The sequence below is a fragment of the Hipposideros armiger genome, unplaced genomic scaffold (assembly GCF_001890085.2).
Source record: "Hipposideros armiger isolate ML-2016 unplaced genomic scaffold, ASM189008v1 scaffold_1414, whole genome shotgun sequence".
In the NCBI taxonomy this organism is placed as follows: Eukaryota; Metazoa; Chordata; class Mammalia; order Chiroptera; family Hipposideridae; genus Hipposideros; species Hipposideros armiger.
Window position 1 is genome coordinate 128,897 of NW_017732764.1, and position 15,556 is coordinate 144,452.

General features: G+C 40.7%; 1 protein-coding gene across 6 annotated transcripts; it reads right to left on the minus strand.

Moving 5' to 3' along the window:
* Positions 1-753: 753 nt before the first annotated feature.
* LOC109377473 (transcription elongation factor A protein-like 3) lies at positions 754-3,210 on the minus strand. 6 transcript variants are annotated; one of them, XM_019633829.1, is made up of 3 exons: positions 2,967-3,207; positions 1,956-2,022; positions 754-1,613 (listed from the first exon to the last, which is right to left on the minus strand). In XM_019633829.1, exon 3 carries the CDS (start codon positions 1,584-1,586, stop codon positions 1,005-1,007), a length of 582 nt encoding a protein of 193 aa, XP_019489374.1. In that variant the 5' UTR covers positions 1,587-1,613; positions 1,956-2,022; positions 2,967-3,207; the 3' UTR covers positions 754-1,004. The 6 variants fall into 6 exon arrangements, with proteins under 6 accessions (XP_019489374.1, XP_019489372.1, XP_019489375.1 ...); XM_019633827.1 differs by lacking the exon at positions 2,967-3,207 and adding an exon at positions 2,630-2,714; XM_019633830.1 differs by lacking the exon at positions 2,967-3,207 and adding an exon at positions 2,630-2,708 and having other exon boundaries at positions 754-1,608.
* Between the last annotated feature and the right edge of the window lie 12,346 nt (positions 3,211-15,556).

The window sequence follows — 15,556 nt, forward strand, 5'->3', positions numbered from 1 at the left end:
AGTCTCGGGACATGCAGTAGAGAGTGGGAACGGATTCAATGGAATTGTAATAGATAAGCATGATATCGGGGGTGGGAGGGCAGTGGATGGGGGGAGGGGGATTGTTACCTGGTGAGGGTGAAAAGGGTAACTATTGTATTGTTCTGTACATGTGAAACTAACAATAAAAAAATAAATTAAAAAAATAAAAAATAAAGTACCTAAAACTAAAAAAATAATAATAATAAAAAAAATAAAAAATAAAAGTCCCAGAGGCAATGTGTTTTACACATTATTACAGATTCTGACAACAGGAAATTTAAGTGTCTTCATTGTCCTCATAAACTGACTAAACAATTCAATCACTTGTCATGAATTATTTTCTGGTTTAGTTATTTTTTATTATGACAAATATAATCCATATATCTTTTAGGAAAAAGTAGAGATGAGTGACAAAAGCAAAGAAAAATAATCACACATGGTGGGAGCCACAGGACGTTAGAGGACCCAAGAGAATGGGGCATCAGTGCCCACTGACATGGTTACAACTAGGGGACAACATGGTATGGGCATGCCTGCAGAGGAATGGTATGGAGGTGCCTAACCATCAGGGGAATGCACTCATTTTTGAGGATAGGCAAGACCAATTTTTGGTTACCATGGAGGAAAAACCATTGCATCTTCTTTTCAGTGTACACACTTTCAGTGTACACACTGTGCACAAATGCATTATGCAAGCATAATGTTTTTACAAAAACGGGCTGATACTGTGTATGTGGTTCTGAAAAGTTTTTCTTTATTGTTGTTTTACAAAGTACCATGGACATCCCTTCCATGCACATGGGTAGAAATCCCCTACTGAAACAGAGTGCTGTAGTTGGATCAAAAGGCTGCTGCCAACAAGAGTGACACCTAAAGCAAACTATCAGCTTAAAGTTACAGCACATGGCCTGGCAAATGCCTGCCAGGGAAAGCAGGGTCAGCAATACTCTCATCAGAAAAACCAGAAATGAAGGCCAAGGGCACTAAAAATATGGGATATCATGTAAGCTCTTTTGGCCCCTACCTCCGCCCTTCACTCCCCTGACACCCCATTGGCCCTTTGGGGTGAATGGATCCTGCACATCTCTTCGCATCCAATGAAAACCACCCATTTTCTGTTTTTTCCTTAGCTCTTCCTGAGCCCTTGACACATCTCTACATTCTCTCATCTCCTCACTGCCCACGTGCCTGTCCTGTGAGTCGTCCTGATAGTCCTTGGGGGAATCGTCCGTCCCCCTGTCTGTTTTTCGTTTTGCTTTCCGAGGCACATAATCTTCAGCCGGGCGCTTCTCGGCAGCCCTCGGCTCACTCCCTGGCTTTGCCTGGGGTTCCGGCTTGCCCTCACTGCGTGCTTTTCCCTCATCTTCAGACTTGCCCAGCTTTTCTTGCTCCCCAGCATCATCTGGCTGTCCCTCGTCATCTGGCTGTCCCTCGTCCTGAAGCTTTCCCTCATGGTCTGGCTTCCCTTCCACTTCAGGCTTTTCCTCCTCATTTGACTTTCCTTCATCTTCTGTATCTACTTCATCTTCTGGCTTTCCTTCATTTTCATTGTAGAATCTTTCCATGTTGAGATGTCCCCTCCTTTTCCTGTCCTGGGGAGTGGGGTGGGGTGGGGTTAAAGGAGACAAAGAGGAGACAAGGGAGACTGAAGGCTGGGATTTGGAATGTAGGTCCGGATAGCACTGGCATCTCGCCCCTTGTCAGGGTTTCTAGACCTGGCCTTCTGCCACCCTTTCCCTCACCATCCCTTCCACACACGTGAGCCAACCGTTTCCCTAGTGGGCCCTACCACCTTCTGTACCATCCTTCAGGGTGGTGGGGTGTGTGTATGTTGTATGTGGAGGTGGGATGGGCAGTGGGCCCTCAAATTCTGTCCAAGCCGTGCCCTCCACACACACCCCGTCCCTGTCCAATGCCTCCTCTCTTTCACTGACCTGCAGGAATTGTGTACAGGTCCCTCCTCCTTTTCTAGCCTTCCAAGTGCTGATGACACAGGCAGACCTGCAGACAGCAGACAGGGGCAGGGGCTGTGTGCTCAGTGGACTGAGAGTCCTTTCCTGAATCCACACCTTCCACATTCAACGTTTCCTTCCCCTACACCTCACCCCCCCACCACCTCACCCCTTCCGCATGTCAGTCACCTTAGCTGTTTTCAGGCCTCAGTCTCCAGGCCAGGATGCTTTCCAAACTATTGGGCCTCTGTGTCCCCCTCCCCTGCAGGCAACCTGCCCCACCCCCACCCCCTTTTCGCGAAGGTCAATGTGTCCTCATAGGCGCACTGTGTGAGACAGGGCTTATTCCCAGAACATGCATAGTTTCACTGTCGCACTGCGGGGGCGCCACCCCATTTCAGGCTGGAGACTGGATGGAGGGCAGAGTTGGGGAGCCGACGAGGCGGAGGGGTCTGTAGCGGGGTCCTCCCTCTCCACCTGCCCATGCCCGCTCCGTGACACCCTCCTCCCCAATCTCCGGACCCCTCCTCCTCTCTCCCCCTCCCTTTCCCTCCTCTCCCCCGCCTCACTCTCCCCACGCCGCCGCTCGCGGATCCTGTTCCGCATCCACCCCGTCCCCTGCCCGGGCCGCCGACAGCGCCCACCTGCACACTGACCTGCGGCCGGGTCAGGCCTGCCCTTCCTCGGGCTCGCGAAAACCCGCTCGCCGCTCGCCCGCCGCCCGGGCAGCTCAGGGAGCTGGTTCCGCACGGGCGACGGGAGCGGACGGTACCGAGACCGGACCGCAGGGCGGGCGCCAGGCCTGCAGCCCACATGGGCGCCCGCCGGTCACGTGAACTACGCGTCACCCGAGTTCAGCCCCGGCCCTGCCCCTCTCACCCCCATCCCTGAGGGACCCAGCCAGGGGCAACCCGACTGCGGGTGTGGTGGCAATGGGGGAGTCACCGAGAGAGCAGGAAGGGGAGGGTTCCTGACCGCAGGTGCTTTATTTACCTGGCGCACCTCAAGTCCTCGCCCAGCAGTCCTATGAGATGCCCATTCTCGCCAGGTGTGACTGCTGATCACAGGGAGGGTACCCAGCTTCGCCAAGAGCGCTCAGCAACGGAGCCCCACAGCCCGCTTTCAACACCGGTTCTGCCTGACTCCAGAGTCCTGGGGGTGGTGCCCGCCAGGAAGCTGCGGGGCCGCCTTGAGGAGCGGTATTCCTGGGCCTCCTCTCTTCTCAGTCCACGTGTTCTCAGTCCCTGGGTGATCTCTGCTCATTTCCCTGGAAGACAGATGATTCCCAAATCTACATCTCCAGGCTGTTCCCTCTCCTGGGCCTCAGACCCTGGTTGCCAACTTTTTACTGGTCACCGCTGCTTGAATGTCCTCCGTGAGGGACCTCAAAATCCGTATACCCCAAACTGATTTCACCGACTTCCTTCTCGCCTTCTCCGTTTTCCTCTCTCCACATTGGAAACTTAACATCCCAACATTCGACCTGTTCTCATCTAGAGAGAATGTCAGACAGCTAAAAAGAGAAAGCGTTAAAACGTTTTTAATATGGACCACAGAGGAATAGATTTGTCATAATCCTTGGTTCACAGCACACTCCTATCATTAACCCCTGCTTGTCCTCCTTTCCTTTCCTTTTCGTTCCTTCCCTTTCCTTTCCTTCCCTTCCCTTCCCTTTCTTTCGTTTACTTTTTCACATTTGTGAAACCACCATCCAACCCAAGAACTAGAAAATTGCCAATATTTTAGCCCCTACAGTGTAATCACTCACACACACACACACACACACACACACACACACAGAGAGGGAGAGAGAGAGAGAGAGAGAGAGAGAGAGAGAGAGAGAGAGAGAGAATGTGTGTATGAGTGTATGGGTAAATACGGGAAACCACCAGAAACTACCGTCTGTATTTTAATTTGCAAAATACTACATCTTGTTTACACAATTACAAATTATGTGTGTGATGCAACCATTTTAATTGTATTTTTGCTACATGTTTTTTAATTTACTTAGACTCTGATCTTTCTACAATGTTTTGCTCCACCGAAATGTGTATTCACATTATAATAGTATAACAAATAATTTTATCTTCAGTGCTGAATTTTTTAGCTGAATTCATAATGTCATTTGTAACAAAGCTGGATGTTTCCTTTTCATGAATATGAACTTCCAAAAATATTTATTATTATTATTTTTTGTGAATTTGATGAAAGTAATATCAAATCACTCTTGGTATTAACCGATTTTCTGTTTTAATCGTCTGGCGATGCTTAAACTATTATCATTAATTTTTTGCTAAGTTCTTTTGCTAATGCAGCCAACATATTAACAGCTATCACTCCTATTTTTGAACATGCACAAAAAACTTGGAGTGCAAAATTGGTATAACTAAATTAGAAGAAAAATAATTTTACCTAAATTAGAAATTTTGTTTATAGAATGAGAAGTCAACACAACTTCTGCATCTGTACTAAACTGACATTCTTCTTAGAATAACTATGACCTCTGAAGTAGATGCAAATTTGTTTTCAGCAGGTTTGTAGATTTTAGTTCCCATGGGGTCAATCACATCACTACTGTCCCCTGGTACAGAGTAAATGTTAGCAAACATTAGTGTTAGTTAAATGTTTATCATTAACTTTCTTAAGAAAATGAAATTTGTTACTCAATTTTCTATTCATAAGCAATTTTGTTTCTTATCAAAAAATTAATGAATAGTTGTAAACAATAAAATGTATATAGTTGTAAATTTACACTGAATAATAAATGACAAAACTACTGTAGCATGAATATTCGTGCTCTACAGCAGGACAGCTCAGTCTTTACTTCCCAAACACATTTTGCATACACTGCCCCTATAATAAGCCATGTTTTTATCTGATCTTATTGTCTGGTGGTCTGGTACTTTCACATGTTGGATGTCTTTGGGATGGGTAATGGTCCAACTAGCTAATAACATATAACCAACAGAGGTAGCAGAATCAAATGTGGGTTTTTTTTCACTGCCACTCAAGACCAAAAGGAGTTAGCTCTCTAGCTGCTCCTACATGGGTTTACTTCATTTTCAGAGTGTACCATGCATATTGTCCTTGAAAGTGATATGTTAATTATGGTGAATTAAGAAAGGGACTTTGCAAATGTGATTAAGGTAAGAATTTTGAGATGGGGAGAATATCCTGAATTATCCAGTTGGGCCATAAATGCAATTACAAATGTCCTTATAAGAGGGAGACAGAGGGAGATTTTCCTACATAAAAAAGCAATGTGACAACTAAAACAAGATAGAGCTAGCTTTGAAGATGAAGGAAAGAGCCATGAGTCAAGGAGAGCAAAGAATACAGCTGGAAAAGGGAAGGAAATTGATTTTCCCCTAGAGTTTCCAGAAGGAGCACAACCCTGCCGATAACCTTGATTTCAAGCTAGTAAAACTGATTTTGAATTATTAACTTCTACAGATGTAAGAATAAATGTGTTTTTTTTAGTTTCAGGTGTACAAAACAATGTAATAGGTAGACATTTACACCCCTCACAAAGTGATAACCTCCCTCCTTTAGTCTACGACCCCTCTGACATCGTATATAGCTGTTACAATTCCATTGACTCTATCCCCTGTGCTGTACTTCACATTCTGTGAGTGAATACATATATAATTATAGTTGATATTCAGTATTATTCTGCTTCAGCTTCAGGTATACACTACACTGATCAGGTATCTACACCGTCCATGAGGTGGTCACCCTAATAAGACCAATGTCCATCGGATACCGTATTTATCCGATACGTAAAGATTTATGTGAAATCTTTACAACATTATTAAATTCCCCAAACTGTCTTTCCTATCCCCGTGGCAATCTTGTGGTTACCAATTTGTGTTTTCTAATCCCCTCACCTTCTCCCTCATACAATGTGTATTGTTTTAAGCCTTCACGTTTGTGATTATTTGTTACATCAGCACTAGAAAACTAATACAAATAAACAAGGTCTACTACTAAACCCATTCTGACTTACTTGAATGTAAATATTTGTAATAACATTGTTTAAAAATAAACATTTTTGGACAAATGTTAGATTAGATGGGATGACAGGTCAACAGGCAACATTTCTGTGAAGAGCAAAACCAGGAAGCATTTTTATCATAGAGGTAATTTATGTAAAACCACCTGCCCAGGACCTGGCACAGCAAGGGTTCAATTGAATGAGTTTTCTTAGTTCCATAGAGGAGAAGAACCATGACTTTTTAAAAAACTTTTTTAGACAATTGTAGATTTACACGTAGTTGTAAGAAAAAATATGGAGCGAGATCTTATGACCTTTACCCATTTTCCCTCAATGGTAACTTGTGTAACCACAGTACAATATCCCAAACAGAAAATTGAAGTTGATATAATTCACTGACCTTATTCAGGTTTCATCATTTTACATGCATTCATTTGTGTGTGAGTGTGTGTATTTAGTTATGTGACATTTTACATGTGTTTTCCCAGATGCAATTTCATTAATCCCTACATCTCTCTGAGAGGCGTTATCAAAAAAATGGCCAGCATAGGAAAAATGACTTACCCATGGCCCTATGGTATGCCTGGCCCCCAATGTTCTATTGCATGTTTTCTGCAAAGCCTCTTCTTTCTTTTTCAGTGGGTTATATTGCACGTATTATTCTCAAGAAAATAACAGAGTAAAAAAATGGAATGGGAAAGTATATGAAATAAAATCAAATGGGGCGATGATTTTCTTTTATAATCCCTATGGAACTGGTCCAGTGATTGTTTTCCTTCTTCCTAAATTGTCATAGAAATCACTTTAGTACATATAAATGACATTGAAGTTAATGCATAATGAAAACTTGTTCATTTCCCTTCTATTTAACATTTCCACATGTTTATCATGTAATCATGCTATTTCCATTATGTCAAAGAAATCTCCTTTAAATGAAGGATGGATGTGAGAAAGGAGGGGTTCCAAATGTTGAGTTCCAAATGTGCCATATGCTACGTATGACACTTGAAATATTTCGATTTTTTGCTCCTCACAATAATTGTCTGATATAAATGTAATTATTTCCATTTTACAAATGAGAAAAAAAACCTCAGACGCATTATGTAATTCTTATAAATCTTACCATAAGTGTAGAGATCTCAGCGAGACTAATCCTAAGCCAGTGCTCTTCTCATATAACACATTGCATGCTTTCTACTTTGTGGTCATGCTGGGCTTGGGGAAAAAACATTTTTGAACTGTGCATGTGTTCTCCTTGACCATTCATTCATGCATGGATGGATGAGTTCTAATACTTTTCTTTCTCCAAGTGGACATTTTCAGTAAATATAAGCATCTAGATCTCAGGAAAAATATCTGATATATGAATTTTAACAGAAGTGTCTGGCAAATAATAAACACCCAATAAATATCTATTGAAATAAGGAATCTATGTATCAGTGAAGGCTATTAGCCTTGATGTCTTGAGAGCCCTTATAATAAAATAGCAAAACGGACAAAATTTGTAAACAGGGCACAGACATAGAAATGTAGATGGTCAATAATCACAAGAAAAGTTTGTAACTCAGTAATAATTTGAGGAATACAAACAAAAGCATCTAAATAACTTTTACCACCTATCATTTGACAAAAATTAACTATACAAATAACCCAATAAAATGAACAAAAATTCACTGAAGAAAAAGTTTAGAACTGGCTTTGTTTGTATATGTGGAAAGAGAGAGAGAGAGAGAGAGAGAGAGAGAGAGAGAGAGAGAGAGAGAGAAGAGAAGAGCAAAAAGAGAGAAGAGAAGAGAAGAGAAGAGAAGAGGAGAGAGAGAGGAGAGAGGTGAGAGGAGAGAGGAGCGAGATATTAATACAAGTCAAGGAAATAGAAACAAAGTTATCAGTCAGAAATTAATTTAAACACTCTGATGACACCAGGTATAGAAGTGGGGTGAATAAATGAGAATTATCCTATACTTTCTGAGACAGTTTAAATTCTTGAAATCAAATCCCAGGTAATATATATGTAAGCATGTAATATAGGGAAATTTTCTCACATGCAGAAATTAGGCTGGTAAGGGTATTTTCAATGTAATAAAAAACAAAAGAGGGATGAAATAAGAAGCAGTCCAAAAGTATTTTCTGTCTAGCTATCTGTCTATCTATCTATCTATCTATCTATCTATCTATCTATCTATCTATCATCTATCTATCTATCGAACATATATATTCCCTAACTGGAGGGCCCAGGGTTTAGTTTTCGTACCTCACCAATTTTTTATCTTCCCTTATTTGATAAATGGTTCCAATTAGTTCATGAAATCCATACAACTATGACTCACCCCATCCAGATCTCACTCCTAAAATCTAGGATAACATTATTTAACTTATTCTGCAATTCACTATTTTACCTTTAAAACGTGTTTTAGAGAAGTTTACAATAACTACCATGCCTCATATTTTAGTTAAATTTTTCCTTTTTTATGAAAATTTTGATTATTTCCAGTTTTCTTTTCATCTACAGCACTTAGTTATAGTACATTGCTTAGCCGCCATTCTAAGTAAGTGAAGGCCATGTGTAGCAAACAATTTTATTGTTTCCTATCACATCTCCTTGCCACACACCCACAGCTGGTGTGGATAGTTCCCTGTGAGCTCACACCAATGGCAGCAGTGTCCTACTTCAAGGAGGCCCCCTTCATTCACCAACCTGCTTCAGATTCTTCTTACTAACATCAAGCAGCCTTGATAACAGCCACATAAGCGCATTCTTAAATTGCAGGGGAATTCATGCCCCCAGAAGCCATGCTTCACCAACAGAAGAACACAGAGTGATGAATAAACCTTCCTGCCTTCCAATTTTGGGGCAGACAATTATGGGAAACATTTTGTATGCTTCTCAGAGGTCTCAACTAACCCTTGTTCCCATTACCTACCTACAGAAGTAATGTCAATAATGCACCATTATATTGGCTTTAATTTTTTTCTTTATACCATTGTGACTCCTACCTCATTGTTGCTTCCTGGATCACCTCCTAAATAAACTCCCAGCACCCATGTTTGGCTTTTGAGGGAGCCCAAAGTAAAACACTGAGTAATAGAGTTCTAGCCAATGGAATGTGGGCAGAAGTGATGTTTGCTACTTCTACACCTGACCTTTAAAAGCCTCCCAAGCAGTACTTCATTTTTTCACTCTCTGCGAGCAGAAAATTGATCACAGAACTCAAAGGCTCAAGGGAATGGCAGGGCCACAAGATGGAAGTCCCTGGGTCCCTGTATGCCCACTTGCAGAAAAGACATCCATAAGAGCCACCTGACAAGTAACACCAGTGATGGACTATTTTATGAGAGAAGAATAAACTTGTATTAAATCAAGGAAAAATTAGCATTGTATGCTATGCCCTTAGCCTATCCTAAGAAATATAATTCATTATCATCTTTTTTCTCACTGATGGAAGCTTTAGAAGTTAAAAATCATTTCTCGTTGTTTTCTCATAATGAGAATACAGGCATTCTGACAAAGGGAGCAAATGTCTCTCTTATTTGTCTTGAGTTCAAAGGTTTGTGGAAAGAGATTCTCTACTTTCTTGGGCGACTCAGAAGCCCATATGAGCTGCTCTACACCATGCCTCTGAGCAGACCCTAATCCAGTTCCCACGCTGGGAAGACAGGCAGGCTTGTCTCTGACTGACCTGGTGAGCTCAATGAGTGATTGCACCTGGGCAGCAAGGTGTGGTGTTCGCCCAGCTGCTGGTCCTGGACCACTCCGCTTGTTCGTATATTCATAGGAAAATTCAGGACTCGCTCCACATCACCAGGTGAGGGCTCCTCAGATCATGCATTATCCAACCACATCACATCAGGATAACAGCCATCTGCTGCCTTCCTGAAGGCAAAAAGCATAGAACTACTAGTATCTCTTTGACACACAAGCACCCATGCTCCTATTCACTAATGACTAAATATACTTTGAGTTTAAAACCCATAGTATTCCATTAAAGGTATCTTGTTAACTCTAGAGTAGAAATAAGAGGGTAAGAAGGGAAATTAATACATGGGGGAAATTCAATGATTAAATCTGGGAAGAGATGGCTTTTACATTAATTTTTAAACTTGCTCAAGTGTCAAGGTATTGAAGATTTTTTTTAATTGGTGAGTTTTGTGTTTTTGTTTTGTTTTTTAAGATTTTATTGGGGAATTGGGGGAGGGGAACAGTGTTGGGGAATTGGGTTGCCTTTCAATCTTAGTTGTGGTGGGCACAGCAAGCCCAGCTCCAAGTCCAGTTGCACCACTCAGCTCAAGGTGCTGGGTTCAATTAGTTGTGGGTGGGTGTAGCCACCATCTCATATGGGAGTCGAACCGGCAGCCTCGTTGTTAAGAGAACACACTCTATCCCCTGAACCACCCAGGTGGCAGCTCAGCTCAAGGTGCTGAGTTCAGTCTTCTTTTAAAAAAATATTTTATTGGGGAACTGGGCGGAGGGGAACAGCGTTGGGGAATTGGGGAAGGGGAACAGACAAGTTGCTGTCCTTTTGTTCTTCAGTCAAGGCAGCTCATGGCAGCTCACATCCACTGCCGGCCAGCTCCACTGCAACCTACGCCATCACAGGTGATTCACAGCAGCCCAGCTCCAGGTGGAGCTGTTGTTCACCATCTTAGCTATAGAGGGTGCAGCGTCACTGGCCCTCATGTGGGATCCCAATGCTCAGAGCTGGCGTCCCAAGCCAACTCCTAACCAACGCGCCACTCAGCCGGGTTCGGAGTTCAGTCTTTAGTTGTGGGAGGACGTAGCCCACCATCTCGAATATGTAACCTTGTTGTTAGGAGCACGTGCTCTTACCAGTTGAGCCATCCTGCCACCTGTTGGCAGCTCAGTGGCAGCTTGGGTGCAGCTCACTGACATGTGGGAATCGAACCAGCAACCCTGTTGCTCGGAGCTCACACTCTTGAGCAAGCTCTTTTTTTGTTTTTTTAAGATTTTTATTGGGGAATTGGGGGAAGGGGAACAGACAAGTTGTAGTTGTTTTGTTCTTCAGTCTAGTTGTGGAGGACGTTGCTTCACTGGCCCAAGTTGGCACCATCATTGCGCTCTTCCTGGGCGAGGCAGATCAGTCGCGGGCTTCTGGACGGCCGCTCACTGCGGCTGCTGGCCGCTCACGCTGGCTGCTGGCTACATACGGTTGCCCATGGCAACCCACTGCCACAGGGGCTGCAGCTTATGCTGTCGCCTGAGACTCACAGCAGCCCAGCTCCTGGTTAAGCTGTTGTTCTGCATCTTAGCTGTGGAGGGCAGTGTCACTGGTCCTCATATATGGTATCCGAACTGCGGCCCTCTGGCGTCCCAAGCCAGTTCTTAACCATCGCGCCACTTGGCCGGCCCTGAGCAAGCTCTTAACTAACTGAGCCACTTGGTGGGCCCAAGGGATTGAATGTTTATTTAAAACCCTCTTTAGACCCTTCATCCCTAAGCCTCAGGATCTTCCTCTCTCTCTCTCTCTCTCTCTCTCTCTCTCTCTCTCTCTCGACAACTTTCTAGAAAGCATTTCTGCATTTCCTGTTAAAATTCTTCACTTGCAACTGAAACATAATCCTACTGCATTATCACTTCTGTCCCAATGATTGCAATGAATATGCTGTCACCAACCATGGTCACAAAGCATGTTTACAACCAGCTAATTTGAATGAAAATATTAACATGTTGAGGGCTACTTTGAATGACCTCCTAAAACATGCACATTTATGCAGACTGCTTCTGTCACTTAACAACAAAAAATCTTTGACAGGCTCCCAGGATCTGGAGCATAAGGTATTGGGTGCAAACCCAAGCTTCCCTTCTCTCTATCTGTGCAGTCCTGGGCTATGTCTCTTAATTCTCCTTGTCCCTCAGTTATTCATCTATGAGATGTGGATTAACACCATATCTACCTTATAATGGTGCTGTGAGCATTAAATGACTCAATACATAAAAAGTACTTGGCATATAATACATTTTAGTGTTTCTACATCTTTATCAGGCATTAGTATACCTACTATATTTATGGTATAAATTGATATTTATTCACAGTCAAGATTTTGAGGTATGTTATTAGTGAGACAAACAAGTTACAAAGCTAAATGTAAGATGTAATCTTGTATTTGTACATAAATTTATAAAAGCATGCATACATGCAAGCATACATAAATACTGCATAAGAAAACTACTGGAAGAATATAGTGCAGATGAAAACATTAGTGGTTATTCCAAGTTGGATTATGTCCCCACAAAAATGTATGTTGAAAGTCCCAGTCCCAGCTATCTCAGAAGGTGTTTTTGGTGGAGTCTAGGGTTTTCTATATAAAGAATCATGTCATCTGCAAAAAGTGACAATTTAACTTCTTCATTCACAAGTTAGATGCCTTTTATTTTTTTCTCTTGTCCGATTGCTCTAGCTAAGACTTTCAATCTTATATTGAATAACAGTGGTGAAAGAGGCATCCCTGTGTTGTTCTTGATTTTAGAGGAAAAACTTTCAGTTTTCTACTATTTAAGTATGATTAGCTGAGGGTTTGTTGTATATGGCCTTTATTATATTGAGGTACTTTCCTTCTATACCCATTTTATTAAATGCTTTAATCATAAACGGATGTTGTATCATGTCTAATGCTTTTTCTGCATTTGTTGATATAATCATATGATTTTTATCTTTTATTTTGTTTATGTTGTATATCACATTGATCAATTTCATTGATTTGCGTATGTTGACCCATCCTTGTGCCCCTGGAATGAACCTCACTTTATCATGATGTACAATCGTTTTTAACATATTGTTGTATTCAATTTGCTAGTGTTTTATTTAGGATTTTTGCATCCGTATTCATCAAGGGTATTAGTCTGTAGATTTCATTTTTGTGTTATCCTTACCAGGTTTTGTTATCAAGGTAATGTTGGTCTCATAAAACAGTTAGGAAGTATTGCCTCTTCTTCAATTTTTTGGAAGAGTTTGAGGAGGACAGGTCTTAAATCATCTTTGAATGTTTGGTAGAAATCACTAGTGAAGCCACCTGGTCCTGGATTTTTGCTTTGGGGGAGGTTTTGGATGATTGTTTCAATTTCCATATTGTTGATCAGTCTATTTAGATTTTCCAGTTCTTCATGATTCAGTCTAGGAAGGCTATAGATTTCTAAACACTTGTCCATTTCTTCTAGGTTATTGAATTTGGTGGCATATTGTCCTTCATAATATTCTCATATGATCCTTGTATTTCTATGGTATCTGTGGTGGCTTTTCCTCCTTCATTTCTGATTTTGTCTATCTGTATCTTTTCTCTTTTTATCTTAGTGAATCTAACCAAAGGTTTGTCAATTTTATAAATCTTTTCAAAGAACCAGCTCTTTGTCACATTAATTTTTCTGTTGTTTTTTGGTTCTCTATTTCATTTAGTTCTGCTCTAATTTTTATTATTTTCTTCCTTCTGCTGACTTTAGCTTTAATTTGTTCTTCTCTTTCTAGTTATTTAAGATGTAATGTTAGGTTGTTTATTTGGGATTTTTCTTGTTTCTTGAGATAGGCCTATAATGATATAAATTTCCCTCTTAGTATTGCTTTCACTACATCCCCATAATTTTGATACGATGTATTTTCATTCTCATTTGTTTCTGTGTATTTTGATCTCTCCTTTTATTTCTTCTTTCACCCAGGCATTCTTTAATAGCACGTTGGTTAGTCTTCAACTATTTGTGTGTTTTTTCTGTTTTCTTTCTGCTGTTGATCTCTAATTTCAAAGCCTTGTGGTCAGAGAGTATGTTTGGTATGATTTCAATCTTCTTAAATTTGCTTAGGCTAGTTGTATCCCAACATATGGTCTATCCTTGAGAATGTTTCATGTGCACTAGAAAAGAATGTATACTCTGGTGTTCAAGGATGAAGTGCTCTGTCAATGTCAGTTATGACTATTTGCTCTAATGTGTCAACTAAGGCTGATATTTCCTTACAGATTTTCTGTTTAGATGATCCATAGCTGTCAAAGGTATATTAAGGTCCCGTACTATAATTGTGTTTTTTCAGTTTTTCCCTTTAGTTCTGTAAGTAGTTGCTCTGTGTATTTTGGTGCTTCTTGATTGGGGGCATATATATATTATTGATAAGTGTTATGTCTTCTTGCTGTATTGTTCCCTTTATCATTAAGAAATGTCCATCCTTGTTGATTGTTACCTTTTCTTTTTTCTTTTTAAAATTTCTTTAATTAAATTTATTGGGGTGACAATGGTTAGTAAAATTACATAGATTTCAAGTGTACAATTCTATAATACATCATCTATATATCACATTGTGTGCTCTTGTTTCTTTTTAATCCTAAAGTCTGTTTCATCAGATATCAGTATCTTTCACCCACTTTTCTCTGAATGCCATTTGCTTGGAGTATCGTTTCCAAGCATTCATTTCTTTTTCTTTTTTTAAACTAAAATGTATTGAAATGACAATGGTTAGTAAAAATACATAGGTTCTAGTGTACAATTCTGTAATAAGGGTAAATGGGGTCAAATATATGGTAATGGAATGAGAACTGACTCTGGGTGATGAACACACACTTCCATTTTCAGTCTAAATGTGTCTATGTAGCTGTGTCTCTTGGAGGCAACATATGGTTGGGTTTTGATTTTTTATCCAATCTGCTACTGTGTGCCTTTTTATTGATAAGTTCAGTCCATTTACATTTAGGGTGATTATTGATATATATAAAGATTTCCTATATCCATGTTGTCTTTTGTTTTTTGGTACCTCGGTATCTCCATTGATTCTTTGCCTTTTTGTTGCTGTCTGTTATTTCAGTGTGGTGGTATTCTATGATTTCCCCCTCTGTTTCCTCTTTTTTATGTTTTGTATCTCAGATCTGGATTTTTTTAATGGTTATTGTTAAGTGTATGTAAAAGAAAGTTTCATAGACACAGTAGTCCTTTTTCTTCAGCATGTTTCTTATCTCCATTCCCTTTTGCAAATTCAAGGTCTTCTTTAATTTCATGAAGCAAGGTTTAGTAAAAGGTGAAAGATTTATGTGATCTGTAGAGAAACCAGACAATGAAGAATTGTTTAGTAATATTCAATGTACAGGACTTGCACATCCATGGACAGATCATTTCTAAGCATCTCATGCTTCTTGTTGCTATTGTAAATGGCAGTATTTTTAATTAAAATATTTGTATTTTATTTTCATTGAACTGTCAGCAGTCAAATGTTCCACAGAAGCTATTGAGGAATCCTTTTGGTTGAAAGCACAGGTACTCTAGGATGTAAAAGGTATTTGATGCATAAAATGCATATGCTTGTATTCCCAGATCAGCTTTAATCTATTATTGTCATTCTATAGAAACTGGGGAGAAAAATGTCCCAGAGACAGTTTTACAGGTCATCTCTTGAAAAATCAAACGCTAAAATAGTTTAGTAGCCTTGAAATTTGTGGGTGGTCAGAAACGAATCTCTTGAACTGTGGGATTTTCTTCTTTACACTCTGGCAAATCTACCCCAATGAATTCCTAGGATCTTGGGTAGTGAGACAAACTGTGGGAGGGAGGGAGGGAGAGAGAGAGAGAGAGAGAGAGAGAGAGAGAGAGAGAGAGAGAGAGAGA

Coding starts and splice junctions, on each gene's coding strand:
- LOC109377473 (XM_019633825.1), bottom strand. CDS start 2,788: ATGTGGGCTGCAGGCCTGGCGCCCGCCCTGCGGTCCGGTCTCGGTACC. Junction 1,614..2,617: donor GGCCGCAGGTCAGTGTGCAG/GTGGGCGCTGTC, acceptor CCCACTCCCCAG/GACAGGAAAAGGAGGGGACA.